Source organism: Petaurus breviceps, unplaced genomic scaffold (assembly GCF_028583685.1).
Source record: "Petaurus breviceps papuanus isolate PSGF00001 unplaced genomic scaffold, PetGlider_PUasm1.0 90317, whole genome shotgun sequence".
NCBI classification, from domain to species: domain Eukaryota; kingdom Metazoa; phylum Chordata; class Mammalia; order Diprotodontia; family Petauridae; genus Petaurus; species Petaurus breviceps.
In genome coordinates this window covers 769,316-791,789 of record NW_027187217.1, presented here as the reverse complement: position 1 = coordinate 791,789, position 22,474 = coordinate 769,316, and the positions used below count along the sequence as shown (strand labels likewise).

The window sequence follows — 22,474 nt, the reverse complement described above, 5'->3', positions numbered from 1 at the left end:
GAAATGTTGGTTGAATTGCATCGACCGTGCAATAAATGCCCTAAGCCAGGGGACCAGATGAGCTTTCCCCATGAATTCGGAGCCCTCTGGCACTGCGCCTCGCAGGCTCACCCCCCTATCGGTGGTTCTACGGCCTCAGATGCACACGGACACTTACACACAGACCCACTCCGGGCCCACGCGCGGGAGCCCAAGGCTGCTCCCGAAACTGGGTCTGTTCCCTGCCAGTACACACGCAAATGCAGCGGGCAGATCACCAAATTCCAGGCACACCGAGGGGAAGAGGTCTAGCCCCGGGCAGAGGTTTCCTGGCCCGGTCGAGCTTGGAAAGGCCTGGCCATAGCTATCAGCATCCTCCACCCTCCATCCTTCTCCCTCCTCCCTGGTCCAGCTTCAGCATCCCTCCCGCTGGCCGCCCGCAGCCACCGCCCCTCGGGCCCGCCGGGGAGGGACCATTACTGACGGGGGGGGGGGAAGCTTAGATCCCGCCCAAGTCCTGGACGGCCTGCTCCCAGATTCACCATCACAGAGGGGCGCAGTCCCATGAATTCAAGTAGCATCCACTCCTCGGACAGGTCTGGGGCTCGGAGAAACGAGATACGAGCCCACAGGAGGTCGCGTTGCCAGACTTCTCCCCCCGCAAGCCGGGCCATGGATGGTTCCGTTCGCCAGGTGGATGTTTGCGCGTTGGCGTGGAGATGAACGCTAGGTGCAGCCTAACCCCCGCGGGCTCCGCCTCCGCTAGCCACCCATTGGCTGGTCTGGAGAAGACGGCTAGTGATTGGCCAGACGCCGGTAGCCGGCCCGCGGCCCGTTTCACGGTGGGTAGCATCGCAGCGCGGCTGCCGCTGCTGCTGCTGCCGCCGCTGCTGCCGCTATTCTCGGTCCACCTCCGGCCCCGGCCCCCACAACGAGAAAGCAGCTGGGGTCCCCGGGGCTAAGGGATCAGAGCCGGGCTCGCCTGGGAAGCCCCTTCCTGGGCGGCTGCGAAGGACAAAGGCGGGCAGGGAGGAGGAGGAGGAGGAGGAGAAGAAAGAGGAGGGGGAGGAGGGGGACAAGGAGGAGAAAGGGGGAGAAGGAGCGGGAGGAGAGAGAAAGAAAAAGGGAGGAGGAGAAGAAGGGGAGGAGGGGGCCATGCGCTGGCCCGGAGCCCCGGCCCCGTGCCGGCTGCACGAAGCCCGAGCCTGGGCCCCGGGCGGTGGGCGCTGAAGTGGGTCCGGCCCTGGCTGTCCCTGGAGTGAGAGAGGGAAGGAAGGAGAGACGGAGGGACTAAGGGAGCGCCGGCCCTGCCCAGTCCATCCCTGCCCGGCTCGGCCCATTCGGGCTCTGCCTGGCCCATCGGGGCCCTGCCCAACCTGGTCCACTCCAGCCCTGCCCAGGGCCGGGGGAGCATGAGGCTGGTGGTGCCTGGGGGCCTAGGCAGCTAAGGACAGCCGGAGCAGGTGGGTGGGAGGGAGGGCAGGCAGGCAGGCCGGCTGGGCGGGTCAGCTCGGACCCCAACCCTGACCATGCTGCGGTTCCCAGTGAAGAAGCTTCGCAAGCAGTTCCGCCTCCTGCTGCTGCTCGTGTTGCTGACCTGTGCCGCGTGGCTCACCTATCTGCACCTGAGCCTCGTTCGCCAGGGCCGAGCCCTTCGGCTGCGCCTCAGCGGAGGCTCTGGCCCAGGTAGGGTCCCCCAGCTGCCTCAGTTTCCCCTCCACACACGATAACTATAACTTGGGGGGGAGGGGAGAACGGCTTCCTCACGGCACACAGCCTCACCTCAGGAGGTATCTGGGGAGGAAAGGGTTAAGGATGTATTGGGCTCAGTCTGGGGGCCCTTGGGGTCTTAGGTGGGAAGATCTCAAACCCCATTAGGACAAGGCAAGAGACAGGCAAAGACAGGAAAAACCTTCACCGTGTCCCAGAGGTCTGTCCAGACAAAGCGCAGATCTGGCTTTTGTTCTGGGTTTCCTAACTCCCTTGTTCCGTGAGGACATCCATCCTCTACTCTGCAAAGGCACATTTCTGGCCATCGTGTTTCCCTTGCTCTAGGACCATCCATGGTTCCCCACTCCCTGACCCCCAGCTGTGGACACTGGCCAGCTCTAGGCTCTCAGCTGGGATGTTCAGACTCAGGTCTCTCAGGTCCCCTGTTCTACTTGTCAGCACTGGCTTTCAGTGGCTTGTCCATTGGGTGCTGGGGAAGAAGGCTCTGGCTCTCTCATCTGAAGGCACTGAGAAGTGCTTCAAACCAGTAGCTCCTCCTTCTGGGGCCTTGTGTCCACTGGGTCTGATAGAGTACTGGGATCCTGGGGCCGCTCAAGGATTTTCTGTCCTCTCCTCAGCTCACTTTTGATGGGGGGCAGGGCGAAGCCTGGGATTCTGTCCCACTGTCCTGGCTTTGGTGTCCGGTGAACGGTCAGTCTCCTACGGGAGAGCTCATCATCCCTGTTCCAATGCTGAGGCACCCCCTGAGTGACCATCCTCTGGGGGCATCTCCTCCCCCTAAGAGCGAGTGTTGGAAACTGAGGCAGGTGGGGCCAAACAGTAAGGGGGTGAAGTTGCAGCTGAGGGACTCCCAGAATGGGAAGGGAGCTCCCCTGCCCTTGGTCCAGTTGGGGTCCCACAGCCATTCCTTCTTAGGTACTTCTCCATCTCCTTCCCCTGCTCAGATTTCTTTCCAAGGGCTGGGGCCACACATGCTTCAGCACAGTAGCATGCAAGAGCATGTGTGCAACGCACACACACACACACCCCCATCCGAATCTTTGAAGAGTCCTACTAAGACTTAGTTTTACAATACCAAGATGGTCTGTGGGGTGGCGGACAGAGCATTCACCAGAGAATTAAATCCAAGAATGCTTGTGGCAGGTGAGAGTGTGACCGAGCAGGAGTGTCGGGGCGGCCCCCCAGGAGTTGGACTGGGGAAGATGGTGTGTATAGGGGCATGGGGGACTGTCACATAGAGGCAAGAGATGAGGTGCCCGCTTTGGGGAGCGGCAGCTGGCACCTTGGCAAGGGCCAGAGTGGAAAGCCCTTTAAACACCAGACGCAGAGTTCTGCCCTAGGGTATTGGCCATAGGGAGCCACTGACCGTGTTGGAAGATGATTATGGTGGCTGAGTGCAGGACAGACTGAAAAGGGGGACAGAGTAGAAGTGAGGAGACTAAACAGACTAGGCCTAAGTGCGGAAGATGGCATGTGAATTGAGAGAAGGGTCCAGCCTCTGATGAGGGAGCCCTGAAGAGTTTTTCCAGCCAAAGGGAATGGGGCACCAGATACCTGGGGCTCTCCCCAGGAGAGCCATTCTTCTCCTGTTTTTGAGGACTCACCCCAAGAAGGGGAGCCCTTCCGCCCCACCCCCTTTTTCTAGCAGGTAGCCCAGCTCATTTCGAGGTAGGGGCCCCCACAGGATAGGGGGTGGGGAGGTATGACCTAGGGGAGCGAGTTTCTGAGAAACTTGGGGAAGTTAAAACCTCATCATCTGCTCCTCACTCCCCGGAAACCAACCTGGGGAACTGCTGAATCAGAGAGCCCATCAGCTCCCTCCATCTGACACTGGCCTCTCCCTCCCCTCGGGCTCTCTGCCTCACCTTTCTTCCCTCTGCACTGGGTGCCGGGACTGACAGAGGCATATTGGCCACTTGCCCTGGGTCTGGAGATGGGGACTGTGACGGCGTGGAGGAAGGAGGGGCAGGTGGGCAGGGGCCTTGAATGCCAGGATTAGGAGTGTGCATTTTATCCTGTAGGTAGTGGGATCCAGTGAGGTCAGAAGTGTGCCTTAGCGGTGTGGAGGATGGATTGGAGGGGAAAGTCTGGAAGCCTGGAGCCCAGGTGAGAGGAGCTGAGGATCTGCCTAGGGTGGCGGTCCTGTGTGGTCCCCCAGAAGGGGCTGGCGAGAAGACAAAGCGGAAGTGGGGACCACAGGGAGGACATGTGACTGACTCAGGCGCATTTGGATGTGGCTTTTCCCTGGACTGTAACCAGAGGGCTGGGCTCCACAGCCTGACATCCTGGGATGCCGCCACTGAGGCTACCAGCCTGAATAGACGGGCAGCCATGCTGGAGTCAGGGCAGGTGTGGGGAGAAGGTGAGGCTCCCGAGGTGGCGTCTGCCCAGTTTGAGATGCAGGCAGGCATCCAAGCTTGGCACTGAAATGTGCGAAGAATGGTCACTCCACTCCTGTGGGTCCCGTCTTCAGGCAGCAATGAGGGGCACTGGACCCAGCTGGCAGCTCCTGTCTGTAACATGGTGCCATGCATGGTCCATTGGGCTGTGTGACCTGCTAGTCTCCACTCTAGTAGGACTGGCCTGTAGGAAAGCTAGCAGGGGTCAGCCCTTCCTGGGCTTAGAATGTGCCCCGTCCCCATTCACTTGGCCAGCCCAGGGCAGACCTGTAAGGCCTCCAGAGAATCTGGACTGGCAGCTGCTCTCTGGAAGCCAGGAGTAGCCTCGAGGAAAGGTCCAGACATGCAGGTGTCTCTTTGGAGGCGCTGCCCCACATCCTGCTCTTCTCCCCTGTCACCTGCTAGCAAAGCTCTCAGAGCCCACACCGTGGCATAGCAGATCTGGGCCTAAGAGGGGAGCTCTTCCTGGACCTCGTGGCACAGAGGAGGCAGCCCCATCCCCTGCTTTGAGGGGCTGATTTGTGAGAGGACACAGGGAGGGGCAGCTCTGATATGCAGGGTCTCAAGGCTGAGGCTGGGTCCTAGAGCCAGAGGACACTTCAAAGGTCATCTGCTCCCAACTCTCCATTTGGCAGAATGAGGAGACTGAGACCCGAGACATTAGGTGATTGACCCAGGGTCAACCAGGGAGTGAGCACTTGAGGTGAGGTCTGGAGCCAGGTCCTCTCACGCTGGCCCAGCAGTCTTGAAGATGCCCACAGCCTCCCCCAGCTTCTCCCTTGCCATGTGCAGAGCCCCTCTCTTATCCTTGGCCTGGCTTCTCAGGCTCCCCAGCTTTGGCTGTCCTCGAGCCTTCTAATTGTGCCCATTGGCACTTTGGAGATGTCCCCTCCTCAGTGAAACGTCCTCTTGGTTCCTGGCTCTCCTCTCCTTCCGGCTGGCTTCTGTTTGTCATACTGGCCAGGGCATCCCCATGCTCCTTTCTCCGAACCTTTGGAAACCTGCTCTCCCCAAATCTGGGGTCTCATATGTGACTGCATCTGGCCCACCTCTCCTGCATCCCAGACTCATCATTCCCCTCTGAGCAGGCAGCCCTCCCTTAGTGAGAAGCACCCCATCACTCCAGTGGCACCTGGGGTCACCACCTGAGTGATCTCATGATAAACACAGCTTGCATTCCGACTTCCACCTTCTCCATTTTGCTTCTGACTCCCCGGTTTCCCACTTGGAATGCATCCTTGCTGTTGGTGGGCCCCATCAGAGCCTGAGCTCCTGGCCCCAGCAGGGTCACATCAAACTTGTGCCTCCTTTGATTTGCCCCCCCCATCCCTCTTTGGCCTTTGCAGGGGTGCATCCTGCTGTGCTGATCTCTGCACAAGCTAACTTTGTGGGTACACGCAGGAAGTTTTCTTCCTCCCCCTTCATTTCAGTTTCAAGCCCTTTGGTTTGGATTCTCAAGACTTGGGACACATCCCTTCGTAGCAGCAGGAGGGGGGCACAGTTTAACACCATCACCTCTCTCCATCCTTTCCCACCTCCCGATTCCCTGGCAGAGCTCTTCTGTGCTGGGGACCAAGGACTTGGGGAGAAGATTGGGAGAATTTTCAGGGCTGGGACCTAACCCCCCCCCAACCCAGGAAGCAGTTGGAGATGAGTCTGCTGGTGTGGGGGAGGTCTGGGGAGCCTTATCTCTGCAGGGGAAGCATACAACATTTCCCCCATGTGCTGCCTTTGCAGATGGAGAGAAACTGAGTGAGGTCACAGATGCCGGGAAGGGGGTAGGGGGACCCCAGGTCGTGTCACCCCCCAAAAGATTGGAAGACTCCAGTGAGAGTCATGAGGAAGACCAGCCGGTAAGTGACTCAGAGAAACAAGCTGGGAGGGGTCTCCCTCCCACCCCATCCCCCATCTCTACACCCTGAGTCTCAATCTCTCCTGCAGGCAGAGGGGCAGGAACTGAGCTCCTTCCCTGGCCAGGCAGGAAGGTCATCCCCTCTGAACCTCACCCATCACGTCCCCCTATGGGTGGAGGAGGTGAGTGTTGGGCTGGGGTGGGGATGGGGGGCTTGGAGGAGGCTGGCTCTCACACACCAGCCTTCACAGTCCGTGGGCCTCTTGCACACACAGTATAGGGGGAAGGTTAACCTGCATGTGTTCGAGGATTGGTGTGGGGCCACTGTGGGGAGCCTAAGGAGGAATCTTCATTTCCCACTGTTTCCCCATGTGAGTGTGTACTTGAGGGAAGCTGAGGAGGGGGTAGTGGGCTAGGGGATGAGCACTGGACCAGAGTGTGAGGAAGCAGGATTGAGAGGACTGGAGGACATTGGGGGGGTGTGCTGAAGAGAATGAAGGGGCATGGAGGGATTGCAGGTAGAGAACAGAGGCCAGGAAGATATTGCGGGAGGATGTAGGAGACTGGAGGGGGACTGGAGATGAAGACCAAAGTCTGAGGGTAGGTTAGGGAAGGTTGGGAGGGTCTATGGGGAGGGACCAGAGGCCAAGGGGACATTGAAGAGGCACTAGGAAGCTGCATTAAGGGAGATGAGGGGTCTCTGAGGGCATTAAGATGGGGAGTATTGGAAGGAAATGCATGGTGGGAGTGAATCCTGGGATCAGGAAGTCACTGACTTGTCATACCCAGACCCGAACTACTGTGAAGAAATTGGCTGTGTCCCCCAAGTGGAAGAATTATGGACTGCGGATTTTTGGCTATATCCACCCCAGCAGAGATGGTATGAGGGTACACAGCCCTCCATAGCCAGCTCCAGGCCACCCCAATATGGGTTCCTATTGTGGGAGATGGGAGAACCTGAGGGACATGGAGATCAGGGCCAGAATCACTGAGCCTCTCTGCCTTGGGACGGGTGAGAATGCTGTGCCAGCCCTGCCTCTGGTATTAGAGTCTGTGCCCTCTGCCTGGCCCTCAGGTGACGTCCAGTTCTCCGTAGCCTCAGATGATAACTCTGAGTTCTGGCTAAGCCCAGATGAAAGCCCAGCGGGTGCCCAGCTTGTGGCCTACGTAGGCAAGGTACAGCCCAGGAATTCCCACCAGCACTGGGGGTGGGTCCCCAGAGATGTGCCCCAAAGCTCTGTTCTTGGGAGGAGGGTTCATTTCCCCATTTTTCCCCATGACTTGGTTAGAAGTGTAGATTCTGGCTCATCACAAAGATCACCCCAGAGTAGAAGCTGGGCCCAGGGATGGGCTGGGGTGAGGAGATCCAACCCTCATTGCTCACAGACCAAGTACAGGAGGGTCAGCTCCCCCAAAGCCCTCCCAAGCCAGGAAGACTGCCAACAGGCCCTGTGCCCTGCCAAGCACCTGGGTTCCAAGGACCCAGCACGGGCCAGGAACCCTCCCAAGGGGCCTCTGAGGGACCCACACTAAGGAAATCCCCAGGCCTTGGAAGGGAAGTGAAAAATCAGCTTCCCAAGTCCAGGATGTGAAGGCCAAAGTCACCTGGGTCTGAGGGGAAGGGCATGTCTACCCTAAGAGAACTGAGCTCACCTGGGCTTGGAGGGTATGGGGGTGGCTAGAGAGAGGGGCCCTCAGGGCTGGAAGCCACTGCCTTTGGGGGAGAAGGGATTACAATTGGGCCTGGAGGGCAGATTTAGGAGCCCCGCCTGAAAGTGAGAGAGGGCCATAAAAAGGAAAGTCCCAGGTGACTGTCCTAGCTAGGTTCTTAGGAATTAGCAGCTCTGGGAGGTGATGAGTTCCCTGTAGCTAGAGGGTCTTAAACAGTAGCCAGATGACTTCCAACCACAGACACTCTACAAATCAGGGATGATATCTGAGGCCCTGCCCCGCATTTCCCTGCCTGAGGCTCCTCCCTCCCCCCATATTCCTGCCTCCCTCCCTCCCCCCATATTCCTGGCTCCCTCCCCCTCCCTTCCCTTCCTGAGGCCCTGCCCATGGTACCAAGGTTCTATATCTCCATCCGCCTCCAGGGTACTCATTGGCCCCTACCAAGATAAGGGGCCCAAGTAACCTCCTTCCTTTGTGTCTGCCACTCTAGACTGGCTCCGAGTGGACAGCGCCTGGGGAGTTCACCAAGTTCAGCTCCCAAGTATCCAAGCCAAAGCGGTGAGTGACTGAGCACCCCACCCTACCCAGCCATGACATCCTGCACAACACAAACGTCCAGGCATTCCCTCCTAGCCACAGACCTGCTGGGCAGACAAAACCATCCTCACAGTGAAGTGCGGGGAGCCCTGTCCCTCACCTCGGAGAACCTGGGTTCAACTCACTACGCTGCCTACTCCATGAGTACCTTAAGGGAATCCTGTTCAGCCTCTAACAAGCCAGAGGTTTCCCTTTGAGGAGGCAGGACCCTCAGTCTCCCCCCTGCTCACCTTGGGGAGGCAGGACCCTAGTATCCCTTCCCCCTCTGCCCCAGGCTCTCCTCTTCCCGACGGTATTACTTCGAGCTGCTGTACAAACAGGATGACCGGGGGTCTGACCATGTGGAAGTGGGGGTGAGTACTGAGCCCCTAGCCCAGGACCAGAGCAGGGGGGCCCCTAGGACCCCCGAAGCCTCCCTTCTCAGGCTCTAACATGTTGTGCCCCCCTCCCCTGCTCCCCCCCTTTCTCCCCAGTGGCGCCTTTTTCTTCCTGGCCTGAAGTTTGAGGTCATCGACTCTTCATACATCTCCCTCTACACAGGTGTGAGAGGTCTGGGGGTGGCTCTCTGCAGGCTGGGAGAGAGTGCCTGCCCAGGGGTCCTGGAGAGAGGAAGCCAGGAGCTGCTCTGATTTCAGGGTTCCTCCCTCCTGCCCCCTAGATGAATCAGCCCTAAAGATGGATCACGTGGCCCACATCCCCCAGTCCCTGGCCAGCCACGTGGCCATGCCAGGGCCACAGCCCCAGGAGCCAGGAGCTGACATGCTGAGGCCTGATGCTCGGGATACCTTCTTTCTCAGTGAGGAGGGGCAGGGGCTGGGACTAGGAGGGAGCTGGAGGACAAGGGCTGGGGCAGGGTCACCCACTCCTCTCCCTCCGTCCTCTCCCCTAGCACCAAGGCTGGAGCCATCCCGTCTGGAGAACGTGCTGCTACCCTGTGCCTACGCCCCCACCTATGTGGTCAAGGACTTCCCCATTGCCCGCTACCAGGGTCTGCAGTTTGTAAGTGTCCTCTCCCCCAGCCTCCAGTGTCACTCCAGGAAGTGAAGCCCTGCCTCTAACCTGTGGCCTTTGTGACCTTCTTCTCCAGGTCTACCTCTCCTTTGTTTACCCCAATGACTTCACTCGACTCACACATATGGAAACTAGTAACAAGTGCTTCTACCGGGAGTCACCCCTGTACTTGGAGAGGTGGTGCCAACAGGGGGCAGGCAGGGGCTGAGCTGGGCTGAGGGGCAGGTGCCCAGGTCCCGCCAAGCTTACATAGGACACCTGGGGGAGAAGGGAAGGGATTTCTCAGTCTGACCCCTCTGCCTCTCCAGGTTTGGCTTTTACAAATATATGAAGATGGATGATGAAGAAGACAGGGAGGAGGAGGATGCAGGCCGAGCAGCCTTCCTGTTCCTTGATCCGGACAGTGAGTATGCCCAGCCAGTGCCCTGTCAGACTCTCCCCCTTCTGAGCAGTTCCTTGACTAGCCATCCCTTTTGCCCAGGTTTCCTGGAGGAGGAAGAAGAGGAGGAGGAAGTGGAGAGCCCCGAGCCCACTGGAACCCGGCCCTCCCCAGGCAGGACCACCCCTCCTCCCTGGGGCACTCAGGACCACCAAGGGACAAGCAGCCCCACCCCCCATCCAAGGAGGGAGAGCCGGCTAACTCGAGCCCTAAGCTGGGCCCACACAGCCCCAGTCATGCCCCAGAGTCATGTCGGAGCCCTGTCTACTCCCCTCTTTCTGGGCCGGGCGCCACCCCCCAGGTCTGCACAGGGGAATGCCCCACAATCACCGAGGAAGCCAGAGAAAGTATACGTGACAAGGGTCCGCCCCGGACAGCGCCGGCCCCCTCGGACACGGCCCCCACGGCCCCGGCCCTGGCTAGCCCGTGGCCCCTGGCAGCCCCCTCTGCCTGGCATCTTTCTCTATCCCCGGCCCCTTCAGAGGGCGCATCTGCGGGCCCTTCGCCGGCCTCCAGTGCATCGGGCCCCAACGGTCGGAACCGCTGCAACCAGGGCTCCAAGGCCCCTGAATTCTCTTCAGAGGACCTCTAGAGTTAGCTTCACCCAGGGGGCCCTGCACCTGACCACTGGGCTCCCAGGCCTGACCTCAAACGCTTCCTCGGAGGGTGGCGAGCCAGTGACCTCTTTCCTTCACATGTCAGAGGTGGCACAAGCCAGACCTCCAGGGGAAAAGATGGGAGTGGAGGAGGCTGAGGGTGGCCTGGAGGAGATGGCCACGTCCCAGGACAGTGAAGAGGAGGAGGAAGCCGGCGCCCCACCCAGGGGCTCCTGGCCTGAGGATGCCATCAACTGGCAACGCACCTTCAGCGTGGGTGCCATGGATTTTGAGCTGCTCCGCTCGGACTGGAATGACCTTCGATGCAATGTGTCTGGGAACCTCCAGCTGCCAGAGGCCGAGGCTGTGGATGTCGTGGCCCAGTACATGGAGCGGCTAAATGCCCTGCATGAAGGGTACCTGGGGGCTGGTTGGGGAGGGAGAAGGATGGGGCCCTCACCCCTGCACTTAGGGCTGCCCATCCCAGGCTCTCTAGGGGGCAAAGTCAGCTTCCTGGAGACACAGCCCTTCCTTGGCTCAGGCTTCAGAGGGAGCCTGAGGCTGCATGCAGCAGGAGGGAAGTCCAGACCCCAGCAGGGGGTCAGCTCCCCACCCCAAAGTCCTAGAGTAGCTAGTACATCGGGGCTTCAAAGAACAGAGCTGACTGAAAGGCAGGCAGGAAGCAACAGAGTGAGTACTTCCTGTGTGTCAGGCTAAGCTCAGGGGTAGAATCACAGGCTAGAACTAGGGGCTCATGGGAACCAGATCAATGGTCATCTCAGGGGGAGGCAAATAGTCATGGGGTGGGGGTAGGGCGAGGTGACAGGAAACTAGGAAGCAGAAGTGGGGGAGGGGGGACGACCAGATGAAGGTGGAGCCACACTGTCAGCATCGATTGAGTGCCTACTGTGTGCCTACTCTGCCCTGAGTAGGAGGAGGAGGAGGCCAGGACAGCTGAATGGCAGTCGGAATCAAGTAGAAGAAAGATGGAAAGAGAGGGAGGGGCCTGGAAAGGACTTGAAATGCCAGAGAGCTTTGTTGGGTCCTTGGAGGTGAGAGGGAGGCGATGGAGTCTGGGGAGGAGTGGGGGTATCTAAACCACACTTGAGAAAATTCGGCTTGGCAGTCAAGGCTGGATCAGTGAGGAGTTGGGTTAGGTAAGAGACTGGAGGCAAGGAGGCCAATTAGGGCGCCAGGAGCCTCAGCCCGGATAGGAATGCCAGAAGGGCTGTAGCTGAGGCTACCAGCTGGGGTACTCTCTAGGACAGGACAGCAAGATGAGGAGTGAGCTGGCTGAGGAGCCTGGGGGTAGAGGGCGCTCCCCAAAAGGTTCAGAGCAGCACAGTTAGACCCCTTCCTTGGGGGAAGAATTTTCACTGCTAGAGGGGTTAGGAAGCTATCCTGGGTGAGGAGGACCTCAGGTCTGTCTCCTGGGCCCTGGAGGGTGGGAGAGGGGGAGGGGTCCTCCTAAGAGAGGCTGCCTGCCCCCAATGTGCCAGCTCATGCCCACTAACTGTAGGGGACCCCTGCGCTCTGTCCTGGGCTCTCTTCCCCCTCGGAGCTTCTCACTATTCTGCATCTTCTCTCCCCACCTCACGCCCGCTGTGCCTCCCCTCTCTGCTCCCAACAGCCCTGTCACATCACGTCCCCCCCCCCCCCCCCATGGACCGTTGTGAAGGGGTAGCCTGGGCCAATAGCTCCTGTCGGCAACACTCTTATCTTATAGCTAAGGGCCACTTGTGGGACCAGCATCAGGGCCCTTGGGGTGATAGGACTGACCCCTTCTCTTGTCTTCCCTGGCACATGTTCCCTGCCATCTCCTGTCTGCTTCCCGGATGCCTGCAAGCTGCCTGTTTCTCCCCACCATGAAAACGCCTCCCTCACTGCACCCTCTCGCTGTTCCTTGTCTCTCCAGTAGGTGCCTCCCCTGCCCTTCTCTTTTAACTGTCCACAGTCTAGCTTCTGACCTCATCATCCAGCTGAAGCTCCTCCTGCCCGGGCCTGTCTAAAGGCCTTTGCTCAGATCCTCCATCTTCTTGGCCTCTGGACAGCCTTTGGGCATCCAGGGGTGGGGCAGTGCTCAGAGCACTGGGCCTGGAGGCAGGAAGACCTGAATTCAAATCCAGTCCCAGACACTTCCTAGTTCTGTGACCCTGGATAAGTCATTTAGCATCCATCTGCCTCAGTTTCTTCAACTGCAAAATGGGCATAATAATAGTATCTGCCTCACAGGGCTGTTGTGAGAAGCAAATGAAATCTTTTCAAAGCACTTAAGCAACGCTTCTTGATCCCCTCCCCTCTCAGTTTGCAGGACACTTTGCTCTCTCCTGGTTCTCCTCCTACCCATATGACCACTCGTCAGTCTCCAGGTCATGCCCGATAACTCTCTGTCCTGGGCTTTCTTCCCTTCTCTGTCTGTACTCACCCCCTGGTGACCTCACCAGTTCTCACCATTATGTTGGGTTTTTTTCAAATCTATTTTTCTAGTCCTTACCTCTGTCCTAACCCTTGGCCCTTCACCTGCAGCGGCCCCTTGGACATCAATAACTGAATGCCTGAGGGATGCCCTACACTCAGCACATCCCAAAAGGACCCATCCCCCTCCCAGGCTCCACTCCTCACTGGGCCTTCTCCAATATGATCTGTTGCCAAGGCCTCTAGACTTTCCCTTTGGGGGCCCTGGTGGGTCTCTCACCCAGGCCTCCATCATCTCAAGCCTAGACTAAGGTTGGGTTCTGCCTCCTCCCTCCCCCTCCAGTCAGCACGTCTTCCACCCTGGCCCTATCAGTGGAGTCCCGTGGCTCTCTCTCATCGCCAGAATCAAATAGAAAATCTTGATTGACGTTGAGTGTCCCTGCTGCCCCTTCCACGATTCAGCAGTCATCTCCAGGCTCCGGCATTTTCTCTGTCTGGTCCCATACCCCAAACGCTCTCTCTCCTCATCTGTCTCCTGCCTTCCCTGGCTTCCTCCGAGTCCCAGCTAAAATCCCACGGGTCCTCCTCTGCACCAGTTCCTTGCCTCTGCTGATCCTTGCCTCTGCTGATTATCTCCCATATGGCCTGGTCAGAGCTTGCTTCCACGGAACTGTCTGCATATCCGCTCCTTTCTAAGGCAGACAGAAAGCGACCCAGGGCACCAACAAAAGAAAGGCTCCCGGGGATCACCCTGGAGCGGCCCAGAGCGCGCCGGAGCCGCTGGTACGGGCGGGAGTGGGGCGGGTGCGCAGCGCCCGGAGCCCCGAGCCCCAGTGACCGCGACCCCCTCGCTCTCAGGCGCTTCTCGCTGCTGCGTATCGTCAACGTGGAGAAGCGCCGGGACTCGGCCCGAGGCAGCCGCTACCTGCTGGAGCTGGAGCTGCAGGAGCGCGGAGGGCCCGGACGGCTGCGGCTGTCCGAGTACGTCTTCCTGCGGCTACCACGGACGCGGGCAGGGGCCTACGGGGAAGATGAGGCCGACGTTGACGGCGACGACGGGACAGCCCCTGAGGCCGCCCCGGCCCGGCCCCCGTCGGAGTCCCCGAGCCGCACCCCCGAACCCTTGCTCTGCAGGCCAGTGCGCCTCGCTTGGCGCCAGGACGTGATGGTTCACTTTGTGGTGCCAGGTACCGGGCGCGGGAGAGCAGGGGCCGAGCTCGGGTGGGGCTGCGGCCGGCGAAGGGCCTGGGTCCCGCTCAACGCGGCCTCGCCTTCTGCCCCCAGTGAAGAACCAGGCGCGCTGGGTGACCCGCTTCCTCTGGGACATGGCTTCGCTGCACGCGCTCACGGGCGACACGCGCTTCAGTGTGGTCCTGGTGGACTTCGACAGCGATGACATGGATGTGGAGCGGGCCCTGCGGGCTGCGCGGCTGCCCCGGTAACGAGCACCTGGGCTCCCTGCCCACCCGCCCTTGTGTGCCCCACCCCCAGACTCCCGGACCCCCTCAACAGCCGTTCCCCCACTTCCCACCAGGTACCAGTACTTGAAGCGCTCCGGGAACTTCGAGCGGGCCTCGGGGCTCCAGGCGGGAGTGGACGCCATCGAGGTGACCCACGGCAGGGCGTGCCCATGGGGGCGGGGAGGGGCGCGCGGGCCGGGCCGGGCTTGGCGGGTGGGGGCGCTGGGGGCGCGAGGCTGCAGGTTAGCCATCGTTATGTCCCAGGACGGCAGCAGCATCGTGTTCCTCTGTGACCTGCACATTCACTTCCCCCTCAACATCCTGGACGGGATCCGCAAACACTGCGTGGAGGGAAAACTCGCCTTCGCCCCTGTGGTCATGCGGCTCAGTTGTGGGAGTTCCCCTGGCGACCCCCATGGTAGTCCCCTCATCTCTGGGCAGGGAGAACCCCAGAAGGGCCCCCCAAACCTGCAACCTACCAGTCCTTCCCCAGCCTTCCTCGAGACTCGGGACCAGTTCCATCCCCCCAGGACAGAACCCTGGGGTGAGGGGCGTGGGATGTGGTGGGGCAAATCCTGGTGTTCCAGGTCCCCTCTCTGGCCTCCCCCATACCCTCAGGCTACTGGGAGGTGAATGGTTTCGGTCTCTTCGGGATCTACAAGTCGGACTTTGACAGAGTTGGGGGCATGAACACCGAGGAGTTCCGGGACCGCTGGGGCGGCGAGGATTGGGAACTGCTGGACAGGTGTCTAATCACACCCCCCCCCCCCCCCATTTGTGTCCTGGCACTGAGCTGAGCGCTGGGGAGAAAAAGGAAAGCAGAAGTCAGGCCCTGCCCTTAGGGAGCTTACAGTTTATCAGGGAGATAACATGTTCGAAGATAAACTATAAACCAGATAAATTGGGGGGGGGGGGGGCGCGAAGTGGAATCTCCGGGGCTCAGAGAGGACTTCCTGTAGAAGCCAGGGTTTCAGGGCAGCTAGGTGGTGCAGGGGATAGTGCACTGGCCCTGGATTCAGAAGGATCTGAGTTCAAATCCAGCCTCAGACACTAGCTGTGTGACCTTGGGCAAGTCATTTAACCCCATTGCCTCCAAAAGCAAAAAAAAAAATTATGGGATTACGGAATTTGATGTGGGACTTGCAGGAAACCAGGAGGTGGAGATGAGGGAGAGAATTCCAGGTATGGGGGACTGGAGGGACCTAATCCAAGCCTCCAGGGAGCATGCACAGCCCCCTGCCTGTACCACAGGTTTGTCCCATCCCTCCCCTCCCCCCAGGGTCCTGCAGGCTGGCCTGGAGGTAGAGCGACTCAGGCTCCGAAATTTCTACCATCACTACCACTCCAAGCGAGGCATGTGGGATGCCAGGAGCAAGAGGGGGCCCCGGGACTGAGCTCAGGCTCTCCCTATGCCTTGGAGTCTGGCAGTGATCCCTTCAAGGGACCTGGACCACAGTGGCAGCAGGTCTTAGGCCAGGACCTTCAGGGAAGTTCCTCTCTAGGGGGCTCTGGGAGAGCTCCCTCTGTTTCTGAAGAGGAACAAGCCCTGTCCCTCCTCCCCACAAGGTCCAAAGGAGTCACCTCAGGGTCTGAGAGGTATGGGAACTTGTTTCCCTTCTGAAAGAAGGCAACCCTGGTGAAGACCCTCAAGTTGGAGACATGGATACAGCCTTGTCTTAGAGGACCCAGGGGAGGGTCCTGGACCTGGGGCACCCCCTTCCTGTTGGCCTGGGCTGGCTCTACAGAGACAGAGCATTGTGACTTTGAAATCAAGGCAGCAGGGAGAAGGGAGAAAAGGACAGGCCCCACTCTGCCTTCCCCCCAGCACCCCGCCTATTACTGCAGTTGGGTCAGGGCCCCCCAGAGCACTTGGGAAGCAAGTAGCCATTCCCAAGGACCTGATCGTGAGGCAAGTGACCAGGGCCCACACTGTGCAAGATGATTTCTGTGAAATTGTGTCCTAGAGATGAAGTTTTTCACAATTCCTAACCGTTCTGTCTATTTGAGTTTTTTATTCAGAATAAAATGAAATGTTTCATTTTTTTTCCTGACTTGTCTGCTCTGCCTGGGTCCTTTGTGGAGGGGCTAACTGAGGGTTCGGTCAAGTCATAGCCAGCTGCCCCAGCCTGGGTTCAAGGATCCTGGGCAGGAAAGGCAATGTGCTCATGAGAGGCCAGCTTCATGCTGGACATGGCTCTGTCCTCTGGAAATTCTCCACCCTGCTCCAAGAAACACCCTGCCTTCCCCATTCCCCATTTTGGGTCACCTGAGATGATGGATGCAGGCTTTCAGAACAGCTCTGACCAGCCTGAAGGGAAGCCTTGAAACAGAGGCCCAGGTGGGCATCAGCTTAAGAGTGCCCAGTCCCACTTCAAGGGCTGGATCTGCTGCCCCAAGATTCCTCCCTTGGGCTTCAGGACAGCCTGTGTCGATCGACCTGGAGGTGTGTTTGACTCCTGCCTCAACCTGTTTCTCTCAGTCCAGGTCAGTTGCCAGAGGCTTTCACTACGGCATTGTCAGGTTTGTTTCGCTTTCTTTGCCTGGTTCTGCATCACTACTGGGCTTTGCCCCTTCGTAGCAAAACCCAACTTTCTGTGGAGTCTCCTTCAAAACAATACCTTCCAGAAATGATAAGCATTTATGTAGCTTCTGACATTCATCATCTCTGCATTTCCTTCTATGACCACTCCCCAGTGTGCATTGGTGAGCTGGGTGGCTGGGAATGACTACCCCCTACTGGTACTTTATGGATTCACACTCCTAGAACTATAACTCATGAACCCCCAGCAATGTGTTTACTTTTCATTAGTCAGCCAGTGGGTGCCACTGGCTCAGAGAAAAGACATTTGCTGAAATTATATATTAACAATAATGCTAACCGTAAAAGAGACCATAATAGATTTGTAGTGTCCTAACAAAACCCCATCCAATGTTAGTCATACACAGCAGAGACTTCAAACACACAGCCCTTGGCCACAATTTCCAAAGCCAGATTAAAATGTAATTAAAAAAATAAGTGTAATTTGGAAATATTTAACAATATAAATAACAATTCAACAAAATGTAAGTAATGTTATAGCAAAAAGCTAAGTGAATATGCAGCCTGCAGGGATGCTTCTGGATGGATTAGTGGGCCAAGTTTCCATCTGCATGTGACACCACTAATGCACCTGACCCTTCAACCTAAGGCAGCTTGAGGTAGATGAACACTTCCTGGCCAAAAAGGAAGAAGAGGTTTGATCCAATGAGATAATATTTGCACAGTGCCTGGTACATCATTAGTGCTATGGAAGTGCTGGGTGTTCTTATTCCTGATAGGTGTTCTTAAAAAAGCTAAAAAAATCTTCAGAAATTCTTTGGGAACAAGGGACCACTTCAGCATACAGTAGTCAAGGTAGGTACTATCGAGTTTCTCAAATATAATGAAAAGTGATTTACACCTAGAAGGAACCTATAATAGCCTCAGTCCAAAAATGGAATCCAAAAATCCTCCATGAACCCAGCCAACAAGATGGGTTCCAAAGAAGCATGGGGCCAATGGCTATCCCACTGAGCACTCAGTGAGCAACAAAGATTGCACAAGGAAATGGTAGAAATCTGTAAGCCCATCATGGCAGGCTGTACAAAATGCAGACCTGGGGACTCAGTCTGTGATTTCATTCATACAGGGAGGGACCTGCCAGTGAGGAATCTCCTTCCACCAAGGCAGGTCCATGCCTTCTCTACAGCTTATAATCCTGGGAATTTACCTACAACCCTTAGAGGCTAAGCAATTTACCCAGGACCATACAAGCCAATATGTGTCATTAGAGGGAGGACTCACACCCAGGTCTTTCTGGTTTTCAGACCAGCTCTTTCTTCACCCTGCCAGGCTGCTTAGCAAGGTCAGAAATAATGGGTAGAATTAGACATCTGAACCTTGTTGTCTTTCATAGACTCTGAGGACAGAGTCCCTGTATTGTAAATATGGATCTCAAAACATCTTGGAGAATTCAATCAGTAAATCACTGTACAACCAAATTGCTCTCAGAGACTGCATTGTTGGCTCCCCACAATTGCTTGGAGGCAACAGTGATCTGCCAACTCCCGGAACAATGTTTTCACATATGTCACCACAGCCAGTTCTCATGATGTCCCAACTCCATGGGAGGGGCTCTAGGGCTACACTGGACAGGTCAGCTGGGGGCCCAGCCTACTGGGGGCCCATCCGGCTGGGGGCCCATCCTACTGGGGGCCCGTCCGGCTGGGGGCCCGTCTGGCTGGGGGCCCAGCCTACTGGGAGTTCTGTCTTTGCTGCCAAGGTTCAGCAGTGGATGACCTTCCACCCCAATTCTGCAACTACAAAAAGTGATTCATGGAGCCCTGTGGAATAGTGCACAGACCAGCAAATATAAAAGAATCTAATAGGCCAGTGACTTGTCCTGGAGCCATGTCTGTCTGAACCTCATAAAGAGAATCAGAATGAGGTGATCATGAGAGCCTTTTGGAGGCAGTTGGGGTTAAGTAACTTGCCCAAGGTCACACGGCTAGTGTTTCTTGTATGGGTGTTAAGTGTCTGAGGCTGGAACCGAACTCGGGTCCTCCTGACTCTGCTTTACTCACTGCATCACCTAGCTGCCCCAAGAAGTAACCTTTATGTGCTTGGTTTTTGTCAATTATCAAGGATGTATTAAATGTTTACAATGGCCCAGACATCATGCAAACACTAGGGGTACAAAAGGCAACAGACAAAAACAAGGTCCTCCTCTCAAGGGATAACTCGCCTTTATTTCAGGCATTTCTGGTCACATCGAACTCTTCATGGCCCCATTTGGGGTTTTCTTGGCAAAGGTACTGGAGCAGTTTGCTATTTCCTTCTGCAGGTCATTTTACAGATGAGGAAACTGAGGCAAACAAGGTTAGGTGACTTGCCCAGGGTCACACAGCTAGTGAGTGTCTGCAGTCAAATTTGAACTCAGGTCTCCCTGACTCCAGGCCTGGTGCTCTATCCACTGCACCACCTAGCTTCCCTAATATTAACATCATCTATGACTTCTTGTATTTGTATTAATTGTATTAAATACTTCCCAGTTACATTTTAATCTGGTTCCTGCAAATGTGGCCACTGTTCAACACCTCTGTTCTAGTCTGCCAAGATCTTTTTAGTTCATGCCTCGGCCATCCAAGGTATTGAATGAAAGGCAATGAGTGCAGGTGACCAAATGAACTAGGTCCTGCAGAGCCCTGGAAAAGCTAAAAGTGATCTGTAAGTGTGAGGTCCTGGGATTGCGGCTGTCTTAAGCTCCCCCACCCACCGTTCACTGCCACTGTATTACGGACCAAGAGAACGCGACACTAGAGTTACCCACCAGGTGGCGCTCCATGGACCACACCAGATCCTGGTAAAGTCGGTCTTGTAGTACATTTGTTAATTAGCCTTCCTAAAAGGCTGCAGTAACCCTAACCAGAGAGCACTTGGGAAGAAGATTCCCTGTAACTTCAAGCCATGGGTGGCGCGCAGTCCAGAATCCACCAAGGAACGGAGCCAGGATGAGACCGGAGTCATCACTCCAGGATCCGCACATGTCTCATGAGCCCAACCCAGTCCATCTCTCAGGGCTCTCCTCTCCCAGTCACAGCAGCCACCATGCGTGGATTAGCATACCAGTTACTGAAGATGACCAAAGTATCAGATAATAGGTCAGGGTTTCCTAGATGGAGGCATCAGCACTCAGTTATCTAAGTCTCCTACTGATGGCACTCCCAGATTTTCAGAGCCTGGAGGTTGGGGTTTGCCCAAAAACTGGAAGGAAGAAATGCCCATTTCCAACTCCCATCTCAGGATTAGAGATTTCAGAAAGGAAAATCAAGGTAGGAATAGGACGGAGAGAACTCAGGTTTCCCTTTCAGCTCACCAGTCCAGTGGGAGTCACTGTAACTGTCAGTCTCAGGGTTTATGATCCTCACTTTTGAAGTCTGGACCCCCTATCTGTTCTAGAAGCTGGGTCACCTCCTAAGCCACTTTTGTCTACTGGCAATCTGCCTCATGGGAGCCTAGAGGACCCAAACCCAGGTTGGCAGATCCTTGCAAGTTGCCTTCCCCAGGGCAGTTAGGGAGTCAGACTCCTAAGTGCAGCTGAAGGAAGAAAAGGCAGCAGCCCCTTGCAGATTTCCTGCCCTTCTGCCCAACTTCATCACTTCCCACCATGTATAAGTGTGCTTCCTGAGATTCCCAGTGAGGTGGGAAGGACAAACATCTCTTGTCTCTTTTTGAATCCTCATCAACCCAGGACCAAGAGGAAAATAATCATTCAAAAAGAGAAGCACTAATGCAGTGTTGGTGGAGTTGTGAACTGATCCAACTGTTCCGGAGAACATTTTGGAACTATGCCCAAAGGGCTATAAAACTGTGCATACCCTTTGACCCAGAAAAAAAATATTTATAGCAGCTCTTTTTGTGGTTGCAAAGAACTGGAAAGGGAGGGGGGTATCCATCCACTGGGGAATGACTGAACAAGTTGTGGTATGTGAATGTAATGGAATACTATTGTGTTATAAGAAATGATGAACAGGGGAATTTCAGGAAAACGTGAAAAGATTTACTGATCTTGATGTTGAGTGAAGTGAGCAGAACCAGGAGAGCACTGTGCACAGTAACAGCTACAGTGTGCGATGACTGACTTTGATAGACTTAGCCCTTCTCAGCAATGCAAGGATCCAAGACAATTCCATAGTACTCACGGTGGAAAATGCTGTGCACATCCAGAGAAAGAACGATGGGGTCTGAGCGCGGAGCAAAGCAGGCTGTTTGCTCTTTCTTGTTTGCGCATTACCTCCACATTTCTGTTTTTGTCCAATAATAACTCATTTCTTTAGGGCTGTAAACCTGGGGCAGGAAGGATAGGCAGTGTGATCATAATTAGGCCCATATAAGGGATAAAAATGAAACTATGAGGTGGCACAATTGGCCCAAAGACATCAGACTGGGCACCAAGATCTGTGCTCTCCATCACAGCATACCCACAAGATCCAATCAAGTTAAGTCTTTAGTCAAAATACCAGTCCCTCAAAAGCTTGATTAGTTTCATTTTATGTCTTGAACTTAAAAACCATACATAGCAGTATACAATCTACAGAAAGTAGATTCTCTATGAAAAGTATGAATCTAAATTTCCCACAACCTATTTTTACATGTAGAATAAATTCTATACATTATTTTAAAAGCTGTCTTCCTTGTCTGTGCTTTCTGAATTTCCTTCTCGCCTATACATTTTTATATCTTTTTTTATATTTTTAATTAAATTTTATGGTTATTTTTAGTTTACACCATTCATTTCCACAAGATTTTGAGTCACAAATTTTTTCCCCTTCTTTCCCCTACCCACCAGCCCAAAACAGCGATCCCACTATATACCCCTCCCCCAATCTGCTCTTTCCTATATTCCCCCCGTCCAGCAAACGTGTGCGTGTGTGTGCGTGTGCGTGTGTGTGTGTGTGTGTGTGGTGTGTGTGCGTGTGTGTGCGTGTGTGTGCGTGTGGTGTGTTCAATTCTCCTTTGAGGGTCCTTTTCTGCCATCTGATGCCTGCTTCTTCCAAGTTTCCTCCCTGCTTGTATTCTCGTCTATTCACACACCCCATTGACTAGAAATAATGACTTTCCCTTCCTTTTTCTTCCCCTCTATCCTTGTCTAGTCCTCTAACTCTCCCTTCTCTTTCTCTTTTTCAAATCCTCAGAATAGAAGTAACCCATTCCTAGGTCCCTCCTCCCTTTTCTTATTTAACTCCCTCAATACCTTTTAATGTCCTCAATATCTACCTCAATACCATTAAGATTTCAATGTTAGCACCACATCATTAGACAGCTCCTTCCAACTACTCCATTAAATTTACTTTTCCAGGTTTCTCTGAATCTGTTTGCACTTCAGAGTTCCTGCCCAATTCTGGTCTTTTCATAGGATGTGCCGGAAAATCTACTATTCCATAAAAGATCCTTTTTTTTCCACCTTCAAGATTAAATTTAGCTAGTTATTCTTGGTTTCTAGTCCTGTTTTTCTTCTGCTTTTTGGAATACTATATTCCAGCATCTCTTTGCATTTACAGTAAAAGCTGCCCAGGTCTTGAATCATCTTGACTGTAGTTCCTTGGTACACAAACAACATTTTTCTGGATTTTTGCAATCTTTTTTCTGTGACACAAGGACTTTTGGGAATTGGGCTACGACATTTCTGAGAATTTTGCTTTTGGTGGATGCCTTCTTTTTCTTAAATAGATGAGAACTAACAGATCAAAAAGGCAGTTTTCATTTATAAATTGATTTGTTTGTTTATGAATTACCTCTCCTTGAC

General features: G+C 55.3%; 1 protein-coding gene across 2 annotated transcripts; it reads left to right on the top strand.

Moving 5' to 3' along the window:
- The first annotated feature begins 1,489 nt into the window (after window positions 1-1,489).
- B4GALNT4 (beta-1,4-N-acetyl-galactosaminyltransferase 4) lies at window positions 1,490-16,201 on the top strand. Of its 2 annotated transcripts, XM_069107964.1 has the most exons (20): window positions 1,490-1,665; window positions 5,847-5,962; window positions 6,051-6,143; window positions 6,237-6,332; window positions 6,751-6,841; window positions 7,037-7,137; window positions 8,123-8,190; window positions 8,504-8,582; window positions 8,703-8,769; window positions 8,888-9,025; window positions 9,119-9,228; window positions 9,317-9,417; window positions 9,549-9,643; window positions 9,722-10,691; window positions 13,549-13,877; window positions 13,975-14,128; window positions 14,225-14,297; window positions 14,415-14,568; window positions 14,769-14,895; window positions 15,430-16,201. In XM_069107964.1, the coding sequence occupies exons 1-20, from the start codon at window positions 1,509-1,511 to the stop codon at window positions 15,542-15,544; spliced, it is 3,234 nt and encodes a 1,077-aa protein (XP_068964065.1). In that variant the 5' UTR covers window positions 1,490-1,508; the 3' UTR covers window positions 15,545-16,201. The 2 variants fall into 2 exon arrangements, with proteins under 2 accessions (XP_068964065.1, XP_068964064.1); XM_069107963.1 differs by having other exon boundaries at window positions 6,051-6,332.
- The last annotated feature ends 6,273 nt before the right edge of the window (window positions 16,202-22,474 follow it).